Here is a 24,944-nt window from a genome sequence, read left to right as displayed (position 1 = left end):
TCTGTTGCCAACAGGCTCAGGCATTATGACAGCATGATCAATGGCCCGCTGAAAGCTCATGTCTCTGCTGTGGTCCAGGACCTCAAAGAGGAGATGAAGGAGAAGATGGAGGAGATGAGGGAGGAGATGAGGAGGGTCAGTGTGGCACCAGTGCGAGTCACAGGCCCCCAAGTCAGAGCCCGTCGTCCCCCTGCGAGAGAGAGAGGGTACACCCCACGAGCTGAGCTGTGGTTTTTCCTGTGTGAGCATGGGGAAGACATGAGAAGGTGGGATGGGAAACCCACCTCTGCCCTGGCAGCGCGGGTGCATGAACTCAAGGAGGGAGGCACTAACCGAGGGGGTTCCGCTAAGGTGAAGGTAGCCTCAGCCTCCCGTGACCGAGCTGCCAGGCATTACAGAAGGGAGGATGATATGTCGGATCCCCTTGAAGGTACCTCGAGCATGTACGCCCAGGGAAAGAATGATAACCAGGGCTAGAGGGGCCCTGCCTCTAGCCAGGAAGAGGCACGGGAGAACCGAGTTTTCTGGACGGTGTGGATCCGATGGCCTGGCACATCAGAGCCACAAAAATATGATGCATTGGTTGATACTGGGGCACAGTGTACTTTAATGCCATCGGGACATGTGGGGGCAGAACCTGTATCCATCGCTGGGGTGACTGGGGGATCACAGCAGTTGACCCTTTTGGAAGCTGAGGTGAGCCTGACTGGGAAGGAGTGGCAAAAGCATCCGATTGTGACCGGCCCAGAGGCCCCGTGTATTCTGGGCATAGACTTCCTCCGGAATGGCTACTACAAAGACCCAAAAGGACTCAGGTGGGCATTTGGGATTGCTGCTGTGGAGGCAGAGGGCATTAGGCAATTGAACACCCTGCCTGGACTATCTGAGAATCCTTCTGCAGTTGGGCTCCTGAAAGTGGAAGAGCAACGAGTGCCAATTGCCACCTCGACAGTGCACCGCCGGCAGTATCGGACAAATCGAGATGCTGTGATCCCCATCCACAAGATGATCCGTGAGCTGGAGAGTCAAGGGGTGGTCAGCAAGACCCACTCACCCTTCAACAGCCCCATCTGGCCTGTGCGCAAGTCTGACGGGGAATGGAGATTGACTGTGGACTATCGTGCCCTGAATGAAGTGACTCCACCGTTGAGCGCTGCCGTGCCAGACATGTTGGAGCTCCAGTACGAGCTGGAGTCCAAAGCAGCGAAGTGGTACGCCACTATTGACATTGCCAATGCATTCTTCTCCATTCCTCTGGCAGCAGAGTGCAGGCCTCAGTTTGCCTTCACCTGGAGGGGCGTGCAGTACACCTGGAACCGACTGCCCCAGGGGTGGAAGCACAGTCCCACCATCTGTCATGGACTGATCCAGACTGCACTAGAAAAGAGTGAGGCTCCAGAACATCTGCAGTACATTGATGACATCATTGTGTGGGGGAACACCGCAACCGAAGTGTTTGAGAAAGGAGAGAGAATAATTCAAATTCTCCTGCAAGCTGGTTTTGCCATCAAGAAGAGCAAGGTCAAGGGACCTGCCCGAGAGATCCAGTTCCTGGGAGTAAAGTGGCAAGATGGACGACGTCAGATTCCCACTGAGGTCATCAATAAGATCACAGCAATGTCTCCGCCGACCAACAAGAAGGAAACACAAGCTTTCCTAGGTGCTGTAGGTTTCTGGAGGATGCACATTCCCGAGTACAGCCAGATCGTGAGTCCTCTCTACCTGGTTACCCGCAAGAAGAATGATTTCCACTGGGGCCCTGAACAGCAGCAAGCCTTCGCCCAGATCAAACAGGAAATTGCTCACGCCGTAGCCCTTGGCCCAGTCAGGACAGGACCAGAGGTGAAGAACGTGCTCTACTCTGCAGCCGGGAACAATGGTCTGTCCTGGAGCCTCTGGCAGAAGGTGCCTGGTGAGACTCGGGGCCGACCACTGGGATTCTGGAGCCGAAGCTACAGAGGATCTGAAGCCAACTACACTCCCACAGAGAAGGAAATCCTGGCAGCTTATGAAGGAGTCCAGGCTGCCTCAGAAGTAATCAGCACAGAGGCACAACTCCTCCTGGCACCCCGACTACCGGTGCTGGGGTGGATGTTCAAAGGAAAGGTTCCCTCCACGCATCACGCCACCAACGCTACTTGGAGCAAATGGATTGCCCTCATCACGCAGCGCGCCCGAATTGGAAACCCAAGTCGCCCTGGGATCTTGGAAATAATTACAAACTGGCCGGAAGGTGAGACTTTTGGGTTATCTTCTGAAGAAGAAGAGGAGCAGGTGACACGTGCCGAAGAAGCCCCACCATATAACGAGCTACCAGAGAGTGAAAGACAATACGCCCTCTTCACTGATGGTTCCTGCCGAATTGTAGGCGCTAGCCGGAAATGGAAAGCCGCTGTATGGAGCCCCACACGACAAGTTGCACAGGCCACTGAAGGAGAAGGTGGATCGAGCCAATTTGCTGAGCTCAAAGCTGTCCAATTAGCTCTGGACATAGCTGAAAGAGAGAAGTGGCCAAAGCTCTACCTCTACACTGATTCATGGATGGTAGCCAATGCTCTGTGGGGTTGGCTGGAAAGGTGGAATAAGGCAAACTGGCAGCGCAGAGGAAAACCAATCTGGGCTGCTGAAGAGTGGAAAGACATTGCCACTCGGGTAGAGAAGCTATCCGTGAAGGTCCGTCATGTAGATGCTCACATCCCCAGGAGCCGGGCTAATGAAGAACATCGTAACAACAAACAGGTAGATCAGGCTGCGAAAATAGAGGTGTCCCAGATAGACTTGGATTGGCAACATAAAGGAGAACTGTTCCTAGCTCGATGGGCCCATGATGCCTCAGGCCATCAGGGCAGAGATGCCACCTATAAGTGGGCACGAGACCGAGGGGTGGATCTAACCATGGACAGTATCTCCCAGGTTATCCATGACTGTGAGATATGCGCTGCGATCAAGCAGGCCAAGCGGGTGAAGCCTCTGTGGTATGGCGGGCGATGGTCCAAATACAAGTATGGGGAGGCCTGGCAGATTGATTACATCACACTGCCTCAAACCCGCCAAGGCAAGCGCTATGTGCTCACAATGGTAGAAGCTACCACTGGGTGGCTGGAGACCTATCCTGTGCCTCATGCTACTGCCCGGAACACCATCCTGGGCCTGGAAAAGCAAGTCCTTTGGAGGCATGGCACCCCTGAGAGAATCGAGTCTGACAATGGGACTCATTTCAAGAACAGCCTTAGAAACACCTGGGCTAGAGAACATGGCATTGAGTGGGTGTACCACATCCCTTACCATGCACCAGCAGCTGGGAAGGTTGAGCCGTGTAATGGACTGCTTAAAACCACCTTGAAGGCACTGGGTGGGGGGACTTTCAAAAACTGGGAGATGCATTTAGCAAGAGCCACCTGGTTAGTTAACACTCGAGGTTCCACCAGCCGAGCAGGCCCTGCCCAATCCGAACCCCTACAAACAACAGATGGAGATAAGGTTCCAGTGGTGCACATGAGAGGTATGCTTGGAAAAACTGTTTGGGTGAAGTCTGCCTTGAGCAAAGACAAACCCATCCGTGGGGTTGTTTTTGCTCAGGGACCAGGTTGCACCTGGTGGGTGATGCAAAAGGATGGAGAGACCCGATGCTTACCTCAAGAGGACCTTGTTTTAGGGTGAACTACCCATGGCTCTGTACTTGTATCAGTATCAGCATGTATATTTGTATATAATTTGGGTAATGCATAGATTTATATGGTTAAAAAAAAAGTTAAGTTTCATGTAACATGTTAGTATGGGAAAAAATTCGGGGTGGATAATGTTGGGGTTTTAGTTTAGTCTTAGGTTTTCCTGTTAAAGGAATTTTCTCCCATATGCATGTTGCTAGGGGACAAATAGCTGTACTTAAGAAAGACAAAAAGGGGAGTGGGGCGGGCCTGGCTACTCTTTTGTCTACACCTGGGTGTGGGGACAGTTCGCTCTGAGCGTCCGGAGAGAGAAGCTGCAGAGAAAGGAGCTGCTGCTGCTTTCTTTTTGGCCGTTCTTTCTTCCTGCTGGAAGCAACGCCGGGACCCCAAAAGCCGCTTTTCCCTGCCCTGCTGGAGACCGAGCTGTGGCTGTCCTGCTCCGCTGCTGCTTCGAGCTTTCGCTACGCTGTAGCCCTGCTCGCCCTGCCTGCCTGGGCCTCCGTGGTTTTTTCCCATCTGGATACATCTCGTCTGCCACCCGGGATTTGCGTTCGTCCCTGCCATTCCAGCCTGCTGTTCCTGAGAGTCCGGGATCAGCTGCCCAGCGGTTTGTGAAGCCTTTGTTCCATCCTTCCCGGGATCCCAGGGCACCAGAGCCACGGGTTTCCCGAGCTCGCTCCGGAGCGCCCCCTGCAGCCGCGGGGGAACCATCGCACCTGCCCTGCTCACCGGGAGCCGCCAGCGCCCCTGCCGGCTGCGAGCGGAACTGCACCCGAGGGGAAAGGGCCCGACAGCCGAGAAGGCTGGCACTGGGTTTGTGATTGCTGTTACTGCCATAGTTGTTGTTGTTTTGTTTGACTGGTTATATACATATATATATAAAGAACTGTTATTCCTATTTCCCACATCTTTGCCTAAAGGCTCTTGATTTCAAAATATAATAACTTGGAGGGAAAAGGGGTTATATCTGCCACTTCAAGGGGGGCCTCTGCCTTCCTTAGCAGACACCTGTCTTTCAAAACCGAGACAGTCAGATAGACAGATGGTATCGGAGCCTGCAGATTTGGCTAAAGCAACCCAGACATTTGTCTTTCGTTGATTTACAGGTAAAGCTTCACTATAAAAACTAAAACATAAGAATAAAAGCAACATGCACACGCACAGATGAGAAAGCTCCATTATTTTCTTGAGCTGTTTTTGGCAGATCGCTTTCTTCTGGTGATTCTGCGTACTTCAGGTTTGGGTGCTTGCTTCCTGGCTTCCACTTGCAGGGTCACTGGCTGGTGTGGAGGCGTCGGCAGGTTTTGATGTGTGGTATGGCTTCACGTTTTTTGCTGGAACCCACTTGAGCTCTCCACCTGTGGAAACACATGCAAACCCCTTCCCCCACATTATAAGATCATAAGGTCTTTCTATTTTTCCTGATGCTAAATTCTTAATTAAAACTGGAGGGTGCTCTTTCAGTTTTGCTTTTTTGTTGTTTAGGAAATGTCTATAGATGGGGGGTTCAGGCTCTTCTGCAGAGCTGTTCAAGAAATTAAAAACATACAAGGCTTTATTCAACCTTCTTTGAGGTGTAGCCTGGGCTTTTCCCCTTTTCTGTTGATTTAAAATGCGTTTTAAAGTTTGATGTGTTCCTTTTAGGGTACTTTTTGGCAGTTGTTTAAGATACGGTGAGCAAATGCCACTGTATCTTACAGCACTTTTTAGTTCTTTAATTTGGAGAGTGGAGATGGGAGCCCACATTTTAGGACTGTCAGGCTGTTGGCTAGCTATCACAGGCTTAGTTAATAGACTAAGACTTTCATCTTTATAGATTTGGGGTCTTATTTCATGGCAATCTGTTAATTTAGAATAATCTGAGCACTTTGGAGGATTTTTTGATTCAGAAGGTAGCGCTGACAAACTTTCAGAACTCGTTTTCTCTTTCTGGGTTGCAAGATCCCCGCCGCTTGCCGGCGGGACTCTGGGGCTTATTGCAAACAAATCTGGCTGCTTTTCAGAGTTTACTTGTGTTAGATTTAAAGCATCAGCTCCGGCAGAGGGGCTCTCCGTCTCCCCTGCCACTGGAGCTGCATTATTGCTCTCGGTTCCCCCCCTGCTCGCGGCTTCTGAGGCAAGGCTGCGCTGCGCGGAGGGATACGGCTGTACGGTGTCGGGGGACCCCGGCGGGGGCGGCTGCGGCGCAGGGGTGATGATGGCACGGCAGAGTTCGGGAGTGGTGCAGCCGATCTCGGTGGCGGCGGGCGAGGAGGCAGGGTGGAGCTGCGCGGCGGAGTCGCGGGAGGATGCGCGGCTGGTCCCGGGAGCGGTGCTGAGGTTGGAGAAGTCTGAGCGGACTGATACCACTGGTCCGGGAGTTGCAGCAATTGCGCATGCGCGTGTTGCGTCATCAGGTCCGCGCGGTAGGCTGTAAGGGCAGCAGTCCGTGTGGCGGGCGGTTCGGGCAGAGCGGGAGATGGCAGGACTGCAGAACCAGGGGCTGGGGCTGCGGCCGCGGGAGGCAGGAGGGCTGGTGGCTGGATCGCGGCGTGCTGCTGCTGGAAGCTTGTAGGCTGGGCTGGGGTGGGTGGTGGCGGGGCGGCGGTGCCGGGAGGCGGGGCTGGAGCAGCGGCAGGAACGGAGGAGACTGCAGACCTCCGTGCAGGCAGCGCGGCACCGGCATCAAGTGGCTCGCGGAGCTGGGGCGCTCCCAGCGCAAGCGATGGTGTGCAGGGATCGGGGAACCGCACAGAAACGGCAGCAGAGACAGGAGTAGACACAGGCGGCTGCTGTGGCGAGGGGCCAGGGGACCGCTCGGGGCGTGCTGTGTGCGCTTGAACGGCAGGGTGGGGGGGTAGGGTTCCTGCGGTAACGTGCACAGGGGGTGCCGGAGACAGCAGCGCGGCCGTGGCCGGCGCTGTGGGCACCAGTGTTTCGGGAGCAGCAGGGGACTGTGAAGACGCAGCAGCGGCGGATGCGGATGGAACAATGGCTATCATCGGCGCCGGGGGGGGGGGGGGGACCTGGGGGGCTGGAAGAAGGGTCGCCGCTTGGCTTTGGGGGGGGCCGGCTATAATGGCAGCCATGGCCATAACCGGCGCGGCTGGGGGAGGGGTAACACCCGTAGGTAGCAGGGGGGTAGGCGCTGGCCCCGCCGGGGGTACCGCCGGGGGGCGGGGCCATCATGATGTCAGCAGCGGGGGGGTGGGGTAGCAATGACGGCAGCGGGGGGGGTGGAGCCGCGGTGACGGAACCGGGGGGGGGGCACGGAGGGGCAGGGGCAAGGGGCGGGGGCCGCGGAGACGCTGGCACTGAGGGCGGGGGCCGCGGGGGATGGGGCAGTGGGGGCCGCGGGGGATGGGGCAGCGGGGAGGAACGGGATGGCGGGGATGGCGGGAGGGGCCGTAGGGTCCGGTGGGGTGGCTGGGGCCGGGGTAACGGGCACGGGGGCCGCGAGCGCGGGGGGCGGGGCGGCGCGCGTCAGCCGGACCGCGGGTATCGGAGCCGCGGGGTCCGGCGGAGGGGCGGGGGCCATGCTCCGCTGCGGGCTGGCGACGGCAAGGGGCGGACTAGCAGCCGGAACTGGGCTCGGCAGGGTGACTGCTGCGGGCGGCGCCACCGCGGCAAACAGCTCTACCAGCGCTCTGCAAGCTGGGAGCAGCTGTGCGGCTGCCATATCCCGGTAGGAGATATTATTAAAGAGCTTAACTCCAACTGTGTCCCAAAAGTCTCTTGTAAAGACGGCTGAACGGTCAGCATTTGGGAAATTAAGTCGGGTCCATTCTAAAAGATTTTTTAGCTCGTGTTTAGGCAACTGACTTGGACCAGAGCTTATAAGTAAATGCTTAAGTTGCTTATAGAGATCTCTGTCATGGGCAGAGTGGGTTTGTCCCATTTTTTAGACCAGTATGATACTCACTTAGATGATGTCGCAGGAGCAGCGTCCTTACTCAGATGTCTGTCGTGGGGGGCTGGCCAGGCACTCCACTCAGCACTCAGGACGCCGCTTTTCGGTCCTTTCCCAGAGCTCCGGTTTCAGTCGTCGCTTGGCAACGGCTTTCCGTGCTCAGGACCTCACGGGTGGGTCCGCACTGAGCTCCAGTGCGGGCGGTGCTCAGCACTACTCGCCTGTGCTCGGGGCGTGCGGCAGATTTCCCTCCACAGAGCTCCGGTCAGTACTGCTTAGCAGCGTGTCCGTGCTCGAGGGGTGATACGGCAGACCTCCTCAAAGAGCTCCAGGGGGCCGCTGCGCAGCAGTGGCGGCCTGTGCTCGAGGACTGCCAGGCAATTGCCTCCAAGAGCTCCAGGTAATCCCCGTGCTCGAAGGCTGCCTCAGCAGAATTACAGAGCTCCAGCTATTACGATGCGCAGCATCGGTATGCCGTGCTCACGACAAGTTCTAGGTGGCTATAACTGGTCTTTTAGTTACCGTCCATGGAGAAAAGTCCTACAGATGGAGAAGGCTGAACCGGGCGTTCAATCACGTTGTGCGCCAGGCTGCAGGTGCTGGGTGTGGGCTCGGCAATCACGGTGGGCGCCAGACTGTAGGTTACGGGGGTTCTGGGGTCCTGTCGGGACGGCCGGACGTAGACGGTGACGGATGGAGACGAGAGATCTCTATAGGCAGGTCTTGGGACACAGCCGGTTTATTGTAAAGGGCGTGGGTATTGGGGCACTGCTCAGAGCTGGTAGACTCAGCTCTGAGCAGGCCCAAGAGAGCAAGAGAGTGAACGGGTGAGAGAGAGAGAGAGAGAGAGAGAGTAGGAGCAAGAGTAGAAGTGGAAGAGAGGAATGAATAGAAGAGAGAATGAATAGAAGTGAGAATGAGAATTGAGAATGAGAAAATCTGAAGTCCTGGTTACAATACAATAAATCATCTTCTGCACTGAATATTCTAATTGTCACTAACCAATCTAATACAAGATACAAATCCTATAGCATTTACATACAGCCTATAAGAGTTCTTATATTACCATAGAGTGTTACATCTTAACTTCTAAAAACTACTCTTTGGACCCCTTCTGCTGAGCTAGTAGGGTCTGCTCTGACCCTTGGACCTGTTTGCAAGCAGAGGGTATTGTTCCATCAAGAGGGGATTACTTCAGTGGCCATACCATTGTTTTCTAGTTGTTCAGTAACTAAGACCTGGTATTTCAAAAGTGGCTTTCATTTCGATGTTGCCTGTAGTTTTCATATTCCCAAAATCTTTTGTCAGGCAATCATATTTCCAAGGCTTTCCTGTTTCATCTTCCCCAACATGTGCCAGTTGTCCTCCTTGTCTTTACTGGGGGGGAAAATCCTGCTTCTTTTAATTCCTCAGAGGCATCTCTAGGTGACCCTGCCTTGGCAGGGAAATTGGACTAGATGATCTCCAGAGGTGCCTTTCAACTCTAACAATTTTGTGATTCTGTGATGTTCTACTAATGCCCTGAGCTGTCTGCAGTGCCAAGCGGGTGTTTGCAGGGTCTTGTAATCACCTGGGCTCCATCCCTAATTCAGGACTCAGTCTCATGTCAGATGTTTTCTCAGTAGTCTCTGCCAGTTTGTTATTTTGCTTTTTGTCTTTCATTTTTCTTAAGCTGTATGTGTTTGTCTTATAAAATGGAGTAAGGTTCCTACTAGACTGCTGTGAAGTTGCTTTGGTGATCCCCAGCCTTCATCTACCTTTCAGTATTTCTGTTACCTCATCACGAGGTGTTGAGGTCTTCTGTTCATGTCTGTAAGAGCAAAACAACCCTGACCCATCCAAGGGCTCATCTAGCCCAGGGGCCAGTCTGACAGCATGGAGAGACACAGCACAGGCAGCATCTCCTAAGCAGGAGATGGTTTCTTTTTCCTCATCTTCCCATCACCTTGGGCATAGAAGTTGTGCTGGCTGTACCTCACACCGGAGGTACCAGGATGCAAAGTGGTTTGCTCAAATGTTGGCATTTGCATCTTCCAGTTCCTTTTGGGGAAGAGCTGTCTGAGGGTTTGGGAAAGGCTGGGATTTTGCTACAGACCAGGAAGTGGTTGTATCCTTTCTACTAACTGTAAATATGTAAATACTCCATTCTTGAATCCTGTTAACAAGGCATGGACTAACACAGAAATTGCAAGGAATTCCAAAGACAGTGTGTTAGGCTTTTGAAAATGTTATGTTAAACTTATCACTTAATTCAGATTCTGCTGTCAGTTCTGAAAACCCTTGCTATTTGGCTCAGCTCTGTTCAGCTCTTGCTTATAGCATGTTCTTGTTTCTCTCCAGGTGGCTTAGGCAGAATTTTACATACAGTAGCAACTCCTGTGCACCATAAGTTATTATGTCCTAAACAAACAGCACTGAGTAGTGAAAACGGAACCCTTTGTCAAAAAGCCTCTATGGGTGTTGTGGTAAGTGAAAACCTTAACATAATTCAGAATTCAGAGAGTTGGTGATAAATGGTGTTGAGCAGATGCATCTGAAGTAGCTGTAGGCAGGATTGTTTGGGTACCAATTGCAGCTCAGCCATGGCAACAGAGTAGGCTGTATTAGCTGTGGCTTAAGCAGATTTTGCAATGTGTGATGGGTTGCTGTGGCTGCCTCCTGCCAGTGTGCTCTGACTACATATTTTCCTGCTTTCACTCTACTGCAGATGGTAGAAAGTGTTCATGACTTCTTCATTTATAATTTAAGATTTCATGTTACAGAACTTTAGCGATTGCAGAGGAGCTGGACACTTGGGTCTATTTTGCCATTGAAACAAGCTCTGAGTAGATGTTTCAATCAATTTCTAGTGCTGCCAGGCAATGAAAATAAAAACTGAATGAGGTGAATTGACTGTGGAGATGTTGCCATAGGTACAGCAGCACCCTTTTATATCTATCACGGGGATAAACTGCATAGCTGTGTGTGTACTGCCAAAGTAGCTCACCGAATGACAGCCAGGAGGTCCAGGTAGGATGCTGTGACCATGTCCATTTGAGCTGGAGATGTGTATCCATCGTGCAAGAAGGCTCCTGTATTTGAGAAGATCCCATGTAGTGCAAAGAGGTCACAGAGATGTTTCATAATCTTCTGGATGCCAGCCTTGGTCTCGAGTTTTTCCACAGTTTCTGCAAAGTTTTTCACTGCAATGTAGTGGCAGTGAGCCTGGAAAACAAATACAATCAACAGTGAATGCACCTCAAAACACTTTTAGTAGGCCAAGTGACTCAAGTGTTCTTGCAAAGAATGTAAAACCTTTTCATTTCCCTGGCACTTCTCCAGTCTGTATCCTTTGTTTGCTGGGTGACCAGGCCTTTTGCATTCCTGGCTTACAGCAACAGCAGAAGACAGAATGTATAAACAGTCAACACTGTGGTATTTGTAAACTCCAGAAAACTGCTTCAGAAATCATGGTAGTACTTATTCTAAATACTTCTGATGAATTTCCCTAAGAGTTTATGTGAAGGGAACACATTGGAATGTGCTGTGTTCTAAGTGAATGTTGGTTGTACATCAACAGGAGAAAACTTCTGTTGAAGACCTTAGACTCACGGTACTTTGGGATCAGTGTCTATGAGACTTCAGCTCCAGAAACACCATTGTCACAGAAGAACAACCAAATTTACCTCCCACTTTTGTGGTTTTAAGTAAACTGGTAATTTCTGGGTCAGACACCAGTAGAATGTCTGACCCAAAAATGACAGAAATATTAGCTGAGGTGCAGAGCAGATGAATTAGGCTGACTCCACCTGTCTTTGGAGTGACTCTTGCTACGTTGACACTGCTGTGGGTGGTTGGTGGTGCTGGGGTCTGTGTGGGTTCACTCCCCCACTGCACAGTTCCCCTCCAGCTGTAGGTGTAAGCATGGCACACCTGCACTGCAGCTCTTCCTGCTGGCACGGTGAAGCAGCAGAGGTGGAGGCCAGTGTGAACTGCAGAACCTGCCTGAGAAGCTGAGTGGCCCTGAGTGGCTACTCAAGCAATTAACCTGTGTGGAGTCTGCCCAGTGTCTGAGCCACTCAGCTGAGAGCTGGCAGGCATCAGTTCATAGAGTTGCCATGCCAGATGTGTGGGTCAATCTCCAGGGAAGGTATGGAATAAGAAGTAAATAGAGAATTGCCCCAAGAAGGCAGCAGTATATAAAAATTTGAAAGTTATGAGGAAAATTCAAGGGGTTTGGGTGACTTTTTCCTGTCCCTGAAATATTTACGAAACTTTGGGGGCGTGGATCCCATTTTCTGAAGAGTCTAGCAGCAGCATTGACAATACCACAGCCAGCCCTCTGCATATGTTAGGCTCTTCAGAAACAGTTAATGATGTTAAAATAAGTTATGGACCTGTTTCAAAATCTTCTTTTCCTCAAGGAAGGAAGGAAGGAAGGAAGGAAGGAACGGAGGGAGGAAGGCCTTCACCACAACTGTAGAGGAATTGCACTTAATTGCATATTAAAAAAAGAATTTTGGTTTTTGGAGATACAGAACTATCAACAGATTTAGTTTTCATTGATATTTAGGGCTTTTATCTCCTTGTTTTCTTTTCTGCTTAACTCTAATTCACCCTTGTTTTAGGGAACAAATGCTGCCGTCCCAAAGGTACTTCAGCTGAAAGCATCTCTTATTAATTTGATTTGTTTTATCTTTCAGCAGTAGTTAACATTGCACTTATCACTGGTTTTCACGCTTTTCCCTGCAGTTATCTTTCCAGCAGATGGAAGAAATACCAGGCATGCTTCACCCTTTGCTGTGACTCCATCAGCTTTCAGTGGAGTGGCTTTGGGAAGACTTCTCTGGGAGCCAGAAATGCTGGATTCTTATAAAAAGATGAGTGTTGGCTGGAGATGGTGGGTTTTTGTTGCAGGATATGGGAGGTCTGATTCTGCCAGTAGTAGCAGCGTAACTGTGAATGTATTTTTTCTCCCTTTCATTTCTCCTAGTCTTTTTCTACCTGGCCTATACAGGCAGCAAATTTTTCAGATCTGGAATTGCTTCTTACTACAACTTTTCCACCATGCAGACCACAGTGACAATCTTTGTGGTGTCTCTTAGATGTCAACAGGAAACAATAAACAGCACTGAGGTTTTAAGCTAATCATGCCATTTCTGTTGCATATTGTTTCATAATGACCAACATCAGATATGCAGATAAATTCTGCTAACCTTTGCAGCCTGCACCAGCTGCACTGTGCACTGGTTCCACGCATCGTGCTTTTTGACTCCAGACTGAATCAAGTCCTGTAGCTTTTCTGCTGTGCTGCTTGTGAGCCTGGAAAATTGAAAAAGCATGAAGTATATTGTATGTGAATGTAGCATCCCACATGCATGAATTTGCACTCGGGAGTGATGTGTGACTGAATGGCAGACTGGAATTTCTGACATCTGAAGTTATCTACACTCAGTATGAGTGAACTTAGATTATGCAAAATCTAAGTATAAATTGTGAGAAGAATGCAGACCACCCTTGTACTGAAGGATTTCTGCCTTCTCAGCTTCCAGAGTAGTTTACCAGGGGTTTGGCTGAGCTTTTCTTGGGTTGTGTGTGTGTAAGGAGAGTTTGCAAAACAAACAGTAATACTGGACAGCTGTTCCATTACGTTTCTCCTTTTCTACACAGGGATTCAAATCCTGTTCCCATTGATACTGAAGCTTTTGGATAGTGGCTGTTTTTACACTGGTTTCAATGACAGCAGTGTTGTCCTTTTACCTGATTTGCAGAGGTGACACCTATACAGCCCATAACTGTGTACATAATTCTGAGACCACTCATGGTACCATTTTAATTTGTGTTGAGTTGCTGAATGTGTAGTTGAAAGGCTACAGACAGAATGAGAGGCTCTGTTCTTGCTATGGTTTAAACTGAAAACGAACATCACTTTCTCAGGTATGTGAAATTTTAACATTCTATATAGAATTGCTCAGCATCCAATAAAGATTTTACTGGATGGCAACTCAGTGATGTGGTCTGGGATTTATTTTAATAGTGCCATCAACTTTGTGAAATGTAGTCGTTTGGTAGCACATGGCTTAAAAACTTCTGAGTGTGAAAGCCTCATACTGAACATCTGACATGGCTGTTAATCCTGTGTAGCCTTCCTTTTCTTTTTCAGGAACAGATGGTGCCAATCCTTGTTTAACTTACGTTATGTCCCTTTAAAGCAAGGAAAAAGCTGTGCTCTTAACACATTTCTGATGTCAAAGAGAGAAATCCTGTCTCCCGTCCTGTGTACTGACCTGACTGCCACGTGTTGATAGGCCTCAGTGTAAATATCTGGACTGAGAAAATCCAACTTGTTCTTGGCTGGACACTTCCCGTGTTTCACTGCAGCCAGGTAAGTGACAGATGGTGGCACAGGCTGGCCAGCACTGGCTGCCATGAAGCACTTAATCAGGAACCTGGGAAGAGGGTAACAGTCAGAGCAGGGTATGGTGGTGATCTCCTCACAGCAAACAGTCATGCAAAAAGTAAATGGGCTCAGGTGAGCAGCAGCAAGGTGTGACCCATCCCTTCAGTGGCCCAGAATGAACAAGTAATGACCTTTTGTTTTGCATGTTACTCACAATAACCTGACCTGTGGTGGGTCTCAGGGGTGGCTTGTCTGCCTTATTTAATACTACAGCAATCCATAATGGTAATTTTTTCAGCAGAAACTTGCTGTGGCTATTAGCAGTCTCAGCAGTGTAGTGATTAGATACATTATCAACTCTGCAACCTGAGTCTCAATGCTCTGGAGCTTTAATGGTGATTTGGTCTTCACCTCTGTGATCTCCAACACACAGTCACATTATGTTAACACATGAGACCCTTGGAGAGAATTTACAAGGAGCATTCCCCACTCCCTTAGTTTTTTGGTACCTCTGCTATGAGCTAGACTGACCAGGTCTGGAATTAAAAGGGTACAGCATTTTTCTTGACCTTGCTGTTGATCTTGCAAAAAGCAGTAATGAGTGCAGAAATGTCTGCATGCAGCATAGAGCTATGTGATGGCTCTGACCCTGGGAAGTACCCCGATTTTCTCCTTCTAGTAAAAACATACATTATTAGAAGTTCAAGCAGCTGTAGTTTCTTCATCCAGTATTTCATCTACTCTTGATAATCATCAGTCTGTGTGTTTGGAGGAAAGTGATGTTCTTGAAGCATGACTCATCCACTTTCAGTACCCAACAACTTTGCTTTCTCTGAATTGACCTCATTTTACCAATATTGTGTTACATCATACCATTGTTACATTGGTTGCTTAAAAAATTAACCACAAAACTTTCACAGCAACACCTTTGCTGTGCTACCAGGCAAAGAGGAAATGAGGTTATGCAGAACAGCACCTGCAGACATCCCCAAACCAAAACCAGAAGAGATAATCCAGTTCCCATACACTTCCATGCTTGTTAGACTGAAGACATGAATAGTTTATGTCCTGAGCTGTATTTTTAGAAGGTGCTGTGAGAAAGGAGTAGCTTGTTTTACTGGTTTTGGAGAAGTGGTAAAGGCTGAATAAATGAGGGGGCAGGCTTTTAGATTAACATATTTGAATTGTTACCTGGCAGCTTGCAGGAGCAAAATGGTGTTTTCTCCTTCATAAATACAAGAGGCAAGTATTTTGGTATACAAGGAAGGAAGTCCACTCAGCAGGGAGTAGCCATGGCCCCCACAGGCCCGGAGACAGATCTCCACTCCTGCAGTGCAGTGCTGAGTGATCACAGCTTTAAAACCTGAAGATAATGCATGTAGCTATTAAAAATGAGAGGGAAAAGCAGAGTGTTACTGGTGGAATCCTCAGAATAAGTTCATTTTTTAAAATTTTGTGCAGTGTCTAGGCATGAAATCCCTGTCAAGTCTCCCCCTGCATGGTGGTAGCACCCAGTTCTCTGAGCCTGGCCTTTGGTGTCTGCCTGGAATGCTGCACACACTCCTGCTAGGCACACTGTGGTCAGTTTATACATTTTTGGGTTTCTCTCAGCCAGTTCTGGGTTTGGCCACCTTTGTTCAGAGTGTGTTTTCATTTCAAGCACCCAATTGCAAAATATTCTGTTCTGTCTAAAAAGTCGCATTTTTGGTTTTGGCTCAGAAGTATGCGCGTGTGCATTGTAGATGGAGTTATGTAATAACACTTTGTGCCACCAGCTACTTGGAACGAGGCTTTCAGCCAATGGGCATGCCTTTCAAGGACTTTTCACTCTGCAATGGTTCCCAAACCAAAAAGTTTGGGGTGGTAGAGCGAATGCTGTTGCTGACTGGTTGTGGACCTGGGACATGTCATTTGAGCTCTTAGTGCTTCCTCCTCTACTTCTCTAGTGGTGAGGGGAATGCTTGTCCAGTTTGCTGAAATACTTTAACATTTAGAGATGAAAAGTGCTGAATGAGCTAATCCTGCTGCAGCTCACCTCTGGCAGCATGTCAAAGTTCTTCTTCTGGATCTCTATGTACCCCCTGTTCAATAGCTCCTGCAGGTAGTCATTGATGAAATGAAAGGCATAGGCTGCTGCCAGCTGGGGCAGCAGTTTCTCTTGCTGAGTCTGGTAGTCAAGGATTTTTGCTTCTTGTTCCCTGTTGGAAGACAGCTGATGAAGCAGGGAAAGTGTGGACATGGTCACAACTACTGTTACTTTACCTGCTGCAGAACGAAATGGCATTTTTCATTACCAAGAAGCAGTGTGTGAACAGGACTGAGCTGACAGTGTGGCAGCAAATCTGCCCAGCTTGCTGAGCTATTGGAGAAACAAACCCAGAAGAGCCTAACAGTGTAGAAAAGGCACTGTGTGGTCAGTCAGTACAGAGGGGAACAGACACTGCAGGAGAGGAAGAGAATGAAGCCTTCAAGGACAGCAAGTTGTTAGGTGTTCCAGGAAAGGCAGTGGCATTGCACCCTGATAAACTTTGGCTTTTCAAATGGAGTCTTTGTGGCCCGGTGCATAGAAATGTTTCCCTGAAAATATTTGACTCTGAATTATTTGAAGTCTTCTGAGCTTTTGTTGGATGTTCTTTATCACTTCTCCTGTGGTTGGTACATTTAGGGCTTCAGTTGATGGAATTGGTTATTACAATAGTTCAGCTGCTGTGCTCTTCTGTTTGGTTTGTGTTTGAACAAAACCATGTTTTCACTAGAATCTTTCTGCTTTTGAAAGGAGATTTAAATGGAAATCTTTGTAATCCATTCAAATCAATGTATCTCTTTAAAAATAATGGGGATTCAACCCTGAATACAATTCAGTGATTAAAGTGTGGATATTGGATTTCTGGATGTTGGAAGGTACTTTAATGTTGCATCCACTAGTAAAACTCTATGGAATAAGAATTCAGCAACTTGTTCACTTTGTCTGGATTCTGCTGAGTTATGGGATTACAGGGGACAGCCAGTTATAAAGAAATAAGGTCTGTGTGAGCCACTGACCTATTAAAAGTACGAAACTTATCTTGGAAAGAACTGTAAACATTCTCTTGTACTTTGACTGAAGCTCATTAATGTAAATAATGGGGAAGCGTGTTTATCATGGCCTGTCTGGGCCAGGAAATCAGCCAGTGATGGGCTGAAAGATAAGATGAAGAGAAGAAATACAAACTGGTGTGGGGGAACACAGTGTACAGTCCCCTTCCCACGGGGATGCATGGTATTACCCAGGCTTTAGCTTGGACTGCCGGCGAACCACGGAGTACCGGATGGCGATGGTGCAAGCCTTCATTAGGGGTGTCAGAACCTCGTCTGAAATGAGGGAAATGCGCACTGTTGTCATTGTGAAATAATTAATCTTCTGTGACCCCTGTCTTACATAGGTGCCATCTGGTCGAACCTAGAGTAGAGAGAAGCTGTCAGATGCTGCCTTCTTCAGTACTACTGTGGTTGTGTAATCACTATGCACGGAATAAAATGGACATAAAAATCCTTCACTGAATGCAAACAATGCTTTTATGTATGATAGATGAAAGATACCCATTTGAAGAGACAAATTCTTACTGTTTCTGGCAGAGGTGGGTTCTGCCTGCCCTATGATCCCCAGCTTCTGAATGTGGAATTCTTGACACTGACTTTCATTTAGGATTCAGGTACATTCTGCCCTTGATAAAACCTCAGAGACTTGCTGACACTCAAAGGAAGCCTTTTGTCCTGAATTTAGACAGGTCCCTGTTGTCTCTCTGGCTGTGGAATGAGAGTCTGATGGCGAGTTTGTGATGTGAGTCCACACATACCTCACAAAACTTGCTCAGCATGTTCTCCCTGGGGATGTGCACATTCTTCAGCAGGAGGTAGCCATTGTCAATGTGCTCAAAATTCATTTTGGGACCGATGTCTCCTGCAGTTACGCCTGCAGCAGGAGAAAACATAGCCTGCTTACTTCCACTTGAACTTTTTGCTCCCCATTTTGTGTCAAGATGGAGACCTCAAAAGAAGGGCACAATCAGCTCTGCTTCTTCCCCAGCATAGGTGATCTTGCCCAAGGGATGAAACAAGCATTCGAATGCCTAGTGGTAGTTTGTTGCCATGATCCATGGACAGATGGATCTGTGCTGGCTGGGGTCAGAACTGAGGTATTAATGCTGAGGTGCTCAGAGCAGCCCAGGATTCTGATTATGACAAGGGCTTGGTCTGGATATGGCTGAGGATATGTTAAATTTCCCTTCAGATCAAAAGGCTGGGCTTAATGATAACTACACCTTGGGTATCTGTCTTGGCTTGGCTTGGCTTGTTTTGGCAATTATATTATCTCCCTGGGCCCAATGTTTTAGAAAACATTTAAGGGCAAAACAGGCAGAGCAGCTGCACAAGTGATGCAGTGTCTGGGGTCGTTTACCTGGGCAGAGTGAATGGTCCTGAAGGCTGCGTATCTGCACGATGAAGGGATGGATGCCATAGCACTTCCCATGAACATACAGCTGAGCAAAGACCACTGTGTGGGTTGCTGATCTTCCCACTGTGAGAAGAAAAACAGCCCCATTCTCTTAAGATAAGATAGAGCACAAACACCGTTCAGAGACGTCAGTACTAATTATGTGTTGGGTCAGCACAGGTGTGCACTGGAAACATAAATCAGCTCGCTCTTAGCTCTCACAAGTTGCACCATCATTCTGCCTCTGTTGCTGCCCATGAGCCTTGGATTAACAGTTTTGTAACAGAATATGAGAAAAAATAAACAGTTTTGAGCTAATGTAATGCTGAGTGGGAAGTGCTGTGGCTGTTGCAGTGACTCCAGTTAGTTTCTGTGAAATATCTTCCTGAAGGGAGCCAAGATTTTCACACTTTGGTTGTCTGAGTATTATTTACAAAGAAGATTTATTCCTGCAGAGGCAAGAGCTTTCCTGAGTGAAGTTCTTCAGCCTGCAACCCAAGGGGTTTTTGTAGATGATGGTGGCTCCCTTGTGGCCTTTGAACTTAGAAAATCCCCTTTCTCTTACTTGCTTGTCCGTATGTGTCTCTCTTATCGAAGTCTTCTGCTAGCACCTGGGCCCTCAAACACAGAGCTTAACCAGGGTAGATGGAGCAACTGAAGGAGGCAAAACCCAAAATACTTTGGTGGTACTTACTGTCTCCAGGCCACCACTTCATGGCAGAGATCTTTGGCGTGTTCAGTATAAACTCCTGAGTAGCCGTATCAAAAACTGCTGTTGTTTCCAAACCCTGAAGATAAGTGCCTTTAAAAGAAGAAATTTGAAAAAGATCTATGTATGTATGTATCTATGTACCTATCTCCTGGTATACCACAGGGATGGAGAGAGTGAAGGATCCCTGGAAGCTGGCTGTGGGTATTATCAGGCTTTTGTGGTTTACCCTTCTGATGAGAACCATGAATGAGAACCCAACCACCCCAGTCTCAGTCAAGGATGGACAGTTTGGAGTCAAATTCCCATGAGAATTTGGGCTGCAGCCTTGTGTCATACAGAAATGCTGTTTTTCCTGCAACCTTACCGTGTCCCAGTTCAGTCTGGGCGTAGCTTCCAATGAGCTTGTGCTGGGTGGCGAGAGGAATCCACTTGGCAATTTGTTTGTCAGAGCCCAGCACTGAAATACTTCTCATGAAGACACGGTGAAGGAGGAACGCAACATCTCCTGCCAGTGCTCTGCAGAGAAGGCACAAGGGGCGTTTCTAAGGGGATGAAGTTCCAGGCATGTGATGAATGAGGCAGTGGCACTGCAGCGGTCACCAGACAGTACCACCTGCTGCCTTTTGATTTCTGCCTTGTCATACCTTGCCCAGCACCCAGCATCAGCACAGCATCGCAGGAAAAATGCCCTTCCAAGCTGCTTTTGTTTCTTCTTTCATAACAGAGTTTGCTTATGTGTTGCTCGCTCATTATTTCACTTGGTCTTGGAGGAATTATCTGTTCTGAGTAGCAGATGCTGAGCTAAAAGCACAGTCCAGCTCCAAAGCTCCTGAGACTCTGTGAGCATTTTGTATTTTTATTTTACTTCATAGGATTTTATTTAAGTCAGATTTTCAGGCTGAACTAAAAAGAAAAAACAAAGCAGCACCCTCCTTGAGAAACCCCAAACCCTAGCAAATCAACTGTGGGGCATATTAGACTGAATTACACAGGTAGGTATCTGGGACCTGGATTTCCTGAACATTCCCATTCTGGAGAAATACCATGGTATGTTGGGTTTGTTGCTGTACTTTTTGCTGTTTGTTTGCTGCCCATTGCTGTTAGTGAACAATACTAGGGTTCAGAGAGATTTGGCCTGAATTGAGATGTTATTTTCTTGTGGAAAAATTCAAATACATCCAAGTAACCCCTGGTTGTCTGGTCAGGTCCTTTGCCATCACCATCTGCATACATCCTAAAATGCTCTATTCCAGAAGCTGTGTATGGGAACTTGGGTACAGTGATTTCCATGGCACAAATGAGAAATTTATGTAAGCTTTTTTTGTGTGTGAGAAATAATAAGAAAACTTGAGGAATATGATTATATCCCTTTTCCTGGGATTCCTCAGAACATGACTGAATCACCTCACAGATACAGGTACGTGTACAAGTAAGTGGCTGTGCTGTTCTCAGTAGCTGAGTGGCTGTTAGCATTGCTTTACTGCAGTGCTCTAGAGAGCATCTCCTTTCACATAGATACCTTCTATTGTTAACAAATTACTCTGACCTTTCTTTTATACTAGCCCTGAGAGAGAATTAATCATGCTGAAAGAGTGTGGGGGGGGAAATATGAACAAAGACGTTAAAGGGAAATTGCTTTGATTAACAGAAAATGACTTAATGAATCCTTGGCAGCCTGGCCAGAAATAATGTTCCTTTAGCTGCTATTTGAAAAGCTGGATTTTAAATTGTGTGAGTGATTCACTGTGCTGGGCACTGGGAGCCAGGATTCTGTCATAAGAGCTTGGTGCTCACCTGGACTTTCATCAGGCAAGAGCTGCCCTGCCAGACAGTTCTGCTCCAAATCCAGCAAATGGGACAGCACAGGGCTGGCCCTGACGCAGCCCTTGGCATTAGGGGGCCTGATAAAAGCACACCTGGGTGGGAGAAAGGGTGGATTTTTTTTGTTCTGAGGGAGCAGTGGGAGCTGCTTTTTAATGGAAATATAATGGTCAGGTCCAAGAGCTCTTCATGGTACATTTCGCCCTTCATTAGTTCCACTCGCTGTAGGCAGTCAAAAGCTCAGCATAAAAAATTATCATCTTTCGTATGATGGGGACAACTTTTTAGCAGGGCCTGTTACCATAGGGGAAACAGTAATGGTTTTAAACTACAAGAAGGTACATTTAGACTAGACATAATGAAGAACTCATTTTCAATGAGCATGGTGAAACAGTGGCACAGGTTGCCTGGAGAGCTGGTGGATGTCCCCTCCCTGCAAACATTCCAGGTCAGGCTGCATGGGGCTCCAAGCAACCTGATGTAGTTGAAGATGTCCTTGCTCATTGCAGAAAGCTAGACTAGATGACCTTTAAATGTCCTTTCCAACCCAAACTGTGCTATGAGTCTATGAAACGCCAAAAAGTGGCTCTGAGTGTCGGCAGTGCTGTGTAAGGGACAGGCATTACCCTTCTGAGTGACACTGCTGAACTTGGACCTTCCTACTGGGTACGTGACCCCACCAAACACAGTGTGCCCTGGGCAACAGCCAGCCAGGAATTGATTTAACAAAGGGGGAAAGGAGGGGCAAGCAACTGAAATGTAGAGCTCAACCCCACACAAAGTGTTAAGGAAACTTTTAAAGGAAAGGAATGTGAAAATATTTTATCCTCATTTACCTACACTCACTAAGGTGAGTTTTTTCTTTTTTGTTTTCTTTTTTTCCCTTAATAAAATATGTGTTTTCTAAATACATAAAATGTAATCTTTAATTTATTTAGATGTCAGTAATGTAACTGAAACAGCACCACTTCCAGTTCTGGTTATACATTTAAAAATGTCTAAGGGGTGGTATGAGAGCTGCAGTACAAGTAAGGAGGTTGCTGAAGTGGAAATACCATATTGTGGCTGTGAACTGCTGTGATCTATCATGCTGTACCCATGTGCTGCTCTCTGAGAAGCTCCTGGTCATGTACCACCATTTTCCCTTTTCCCAAGTGTGCTGCTAAAGTAAAAACCTGCAGTACATTTTTATCCAAACCTATTTTGTCAGCTGTTGGCCTTTCCCAGCCTTTGCTGAAGCTGATTCTTGTTTGGAATACAAAGCTTTTAACAAAATTTAGTTGTACATTAAAAAAAAAAAAAAAAAAGAAATCACCTGTAAATGTACTTATATTCAGGTCCATTCTCAGTCCATCCCATCTCATGCATCTTTTTCTGGAGATGAACAGCCTTCCTGACTGCTGATTCGTACCTCTCATTCTGGGTCTGGAAATACTGATTTTCTCTGCTAAATACAGGGTCGGATTCAATAGCTTCCACTGCAAAGCAACACAGAACAGTTGTTTCTCCGGGGGCTGGGAAAGTGCAGGCAGTGCCTCGAGCCATGCTCGGGAGGAGCAGGCAGGACTGGACTCATGGATACTGAGGTTGTGATTTTTAGGGTGCCTGCAGGCAGGTTTTGTTTTGCCAGTTCTGGCTCCCATGGCTGTCACATATAACTCTGCAAAGCAGTGGTTTTGGGGAGGCAGGAGGGGAACGGAGTGGGCCTGAGAGAGGGGTCTGTTCAGTGGAAATGGTGACCCTGCAGGGTAAGGCACCGTCCCTGGTCAGGGTGGGAGAGGTGACTTCTGGCAGAAGATACCAAGAATCCTCCAATTGCTGTGGGGGCAGTAAGGGCTGTGGTGAGCTGCATTAGCCAGAGGGTGGCTTATGGCCGGAGCCTGCTGGGTGTCTGACTCGGGATATTACCAGCCCATTGCACTGCTGCAAAACAACACAGAGTCATTACTTCTGTGTCAGCCTGAACACTCCCCTTGTCCATTTTGCCTTAAAACCTTGAGTCTATTCATGTGGAAGGTTACACTGAACTCCAGTGGCACTGTGAAAGGGGTGATCCCAGTGGCTGTGCTGTTTTCCTTTGCTAAGTGTGTAACATGGATGCAGTTACAAAGACAACAGGGAGGGTTTTTTTCCTCTGTTTCTTCCGAGCATACAGTCATTTTTTGGCACACCCATCATGAGTGAGAGCAGCTCAACCTGGTTGAGTCAACCCACGCAAGAAATTCCCCACCTGGCTGAGCCCAATGTGCCAAGGAGGGAAGCTGGCTGTGGTTCACATGTGATGTGCATTTCTGCACAGCAGCACCAGCCCCTGCACGCATTTCCCTCACACACAGATGCTCGATCCTCAGTTCTTATATTCCAGTTTAACCAGTCTTGACAGAGACAGGGAATGGGAGCAGGGAGGGGGAAAAGCTTCAGACAGCAGGAGTGGTTGCGGAGGAGTCGTACTGATTTACATGAAGAGAAGACTCCAGCTCCACACTCCCACTCTTTAAAGAGATGGATAACAAGCAAATGCCCAGGAGCACATACCCACCGTGCTGCAAACGAGGAGCAGAGCAGCAGGACACAGGCATGGCCTGTGCCAGCCCCCACCAGGACCTCGTGAGGCCACTCACCCACTGCCCTCCGTATCCGCGTCTGCTCCGTGCCGCCATCCAGCAGGGCCGTGAGCTTCTCCACGCTGAAGGAGGCTGTTTGCCTCTCGCTGGCAAGGTCGGGGTTCACGCTGCCAAGCACTGAGCCCTGTGGGTACTTGCTGGTCTCCAGCAGAGCCATCCCGGAGGCTGCGCTGCTCTAGAAAGGGATGGGGCTCCTCTGACACTGGCACCCGTCAGTGGATGTCTGATGGAGATGTTGGCACAGTGAGGGGTGGTTCTGGTAGGCTGGCCAGTATTCATACAACCCTGCACAAGGGTTTCATGAATATTTAGGCACTATGCTGTCCTCACTGCAATGGATAATCAAGATTTATGGCACTTTAAAGAACTCGAACAGCAGGTTTTATGACGTATTTTAAAACATGAAATATTTTTCTTTTCCCCAGGCTGTCCCCAATATTCTGTGAAAAGTTCATGCTGGGATATCCCACAACTACGTGTTAATGTTTAAGAGAGTTTCTGGCCCAGGGCTCACAGGCACTGGTGGCTCTGCCTGTGTTGCCTCTGTCCTTGGGGCTCAGCTTTACATTAACCCCTAAGCCCGTGTTAGTGAGATTTGTCACAGGACACTAGTAAAAACAAAAGCTGTGGTGAGTAGAAAATAAATCAGATTTTTCCCTTGAAGGGAAAAAGGCTGCTCCCTTTCCAAACATCAGATTACTTTAAGAAATACAAACTCTGGAAACCACTGCAAATGTGTTATCAATTCCTGCTTTTTCTGATATTCAGGCCTTTAATCCAAGGTGTCTTGCTGGAGAGAGAAAAGCCTCGGGGGCACGCGGCGGGCACACAGCGTTGGGGTAACCCGGCGCTGCCCTTGAGGCGTCACGGGGAGCGCGGGGCTGGGCGCCGGGGACGCCTCGGCCTCAGCTTCCTCTTCCGCGAGGCTGCGTGAGGAAAACGCGGTTCCCTTCTCTCCGTGCAAACGCAGCCCCCCACGTACCTCGTCTCCGGCGTCCTCCATGGAGCCGTCCGGCTGCTGCCTCCCTGCCCGGGCCGCGGCTCCCGGGCCCTGTCCCCGGAGGCGGCGCCGCGGGCCGCGGGTGTTCCTGCGAGCGCTGACCTCTGCTGGCAGGAAAATCCCTCAGCTCCCGGCGCTCAGAAGGCTCTCCGCTTCAAAACAGGACTTTCTGATCCCGCTTCAAAACAGGACTTTCTGATCCCGCTTCAGGCAGCTGGCGCGTTGGAGATTGCACTTCCAGCTCCGTCACCAAAGTGACACCCTGCCCTTCTTCTGGATGTTTTTAATTTTGGTTTATTGTTTTCGTAGCCTGCTCCGGGTAGAGAGCAGCACCCTTCGGGCTGGCGCTGCCCCTTACCTGGGGGTCTGACGTGCTC

At 48.7% G+C, this 24,944-nt stretch overlaps 2 protein-coding genes across 6 annotated transcripts in view; one reads left to right on the top strand and one right to left on the bottom strand.

The window, feature by feature from the left end:
* PXK (PX domain containing serine/threonine kinase like) overlaps positions 1 to 12,432 on the top strand; it is a 67,963-nt gene extending 55,531 nt beyond the window's left edge. For 2 of the 3 annotated variants that reach the window (XR_007206103.1, XR_007206101.1), the window contains exons 20-21: positions 9,898 to 10,022; positions 12,289 to 12,432. The gene's annotated coding sequence lies outside the window, so the exon portion shown is untranslated. The remainder of the gene's footprint in view (positions 1 to 9,897; positions 10,023 to 12,288) is intronic. The other variant, XR_007206102.1, reaches the window with a different exon arrangement.
* The window catches only part of ACOX2 (acyl-CoA oxidase 2), a 30,757-nt gene extending 6,100 nt beyond the window's left edge, over positions 1 to 24,657 (bottom strand). Inside the window, exons 1-13 of one of the 3 annotated variants that reach the window (XM_048315703.1) lie at positions 24,550 to 24,657; positions 23,565 to 23,742; positions 22,259 to 22,421; positions 19,487 to 19,638; positions 19,105 to 19,212; positions 18,375 to 18,494; positions 17,773 to 17,888; positions 17,203 to 17,375; positions 15,972 to 16,134; positions 15,128 to 15,318; positions 13,824 to 13,985; positions 12,753 to 12,858; positions 10,544 to 10,761 (exon numbers count right to left, since the gene is read on the bottom strand). In XM_048315703.1, coding sequence (XP_048171660.1) covers positions 10,544 to 10,761; positions 12,753 to 12,858; positions 13,824 to 13,985; positions 15,128 to 15,318; positions 15,972 to 16,134; positions 17,203 to 17,375; positions 17,773 to 17,888; positions 18,375 to 18,494; positions 19,105 to 19,212; positions 19,487 to 19,638; positions 22,259 to 22,421; positions 23,565 to 23,742; positions 24,550 to 24,570 — 1,871 coding nt within the window. In that variant the 5' untranslated portion in view covers positions 24,571 to 24,657. Of the gene's footprint in view, positions 1 to 10,543; positions 10,762 to 12,752; positions 12,859 to 13,823; positions 13,986 to 15,127; positions 15,319 to 15,971; positions 16,135 to 17,202; positions 17,376 to 17,772; positions 17,889 to 18,374; positions 18,495 to 19,104; positions 19,213 to 19,486; positions 19,639 to 22,258; positions 22,422 to 23,564; positions 23,852 to 24,549 lie in introns of all 3 variants that reach the window. The other 2 variants (XM_048315704.1, XM_048315705.1) reach the window with 2 other exon arrangements.
* Positions 24,658 to 24,944: the final 287 nt, after the last annotated feature.

This window comes from Corvus hawaiiensis, chromosome 11 (genome assembly GCF_020740725.1).
Source record: "Corvus hawaiiensis isolate bCorHaw1 chromosome 11, bCorHaw1.pri.cur, whole genome shotgun sequence".
Classification (NCBI taxonomy): Eukaryota; Metazoa; Chordata; class Aves; order Passeriformes; family Corvidae; genus Corvus; species Corvus hawaiiensis.
The sequence above is the reverse complement of the archived record's forward strand: the minus strand, read 5'-3'. Positions and strand labels throughout refer to the sequence as shown.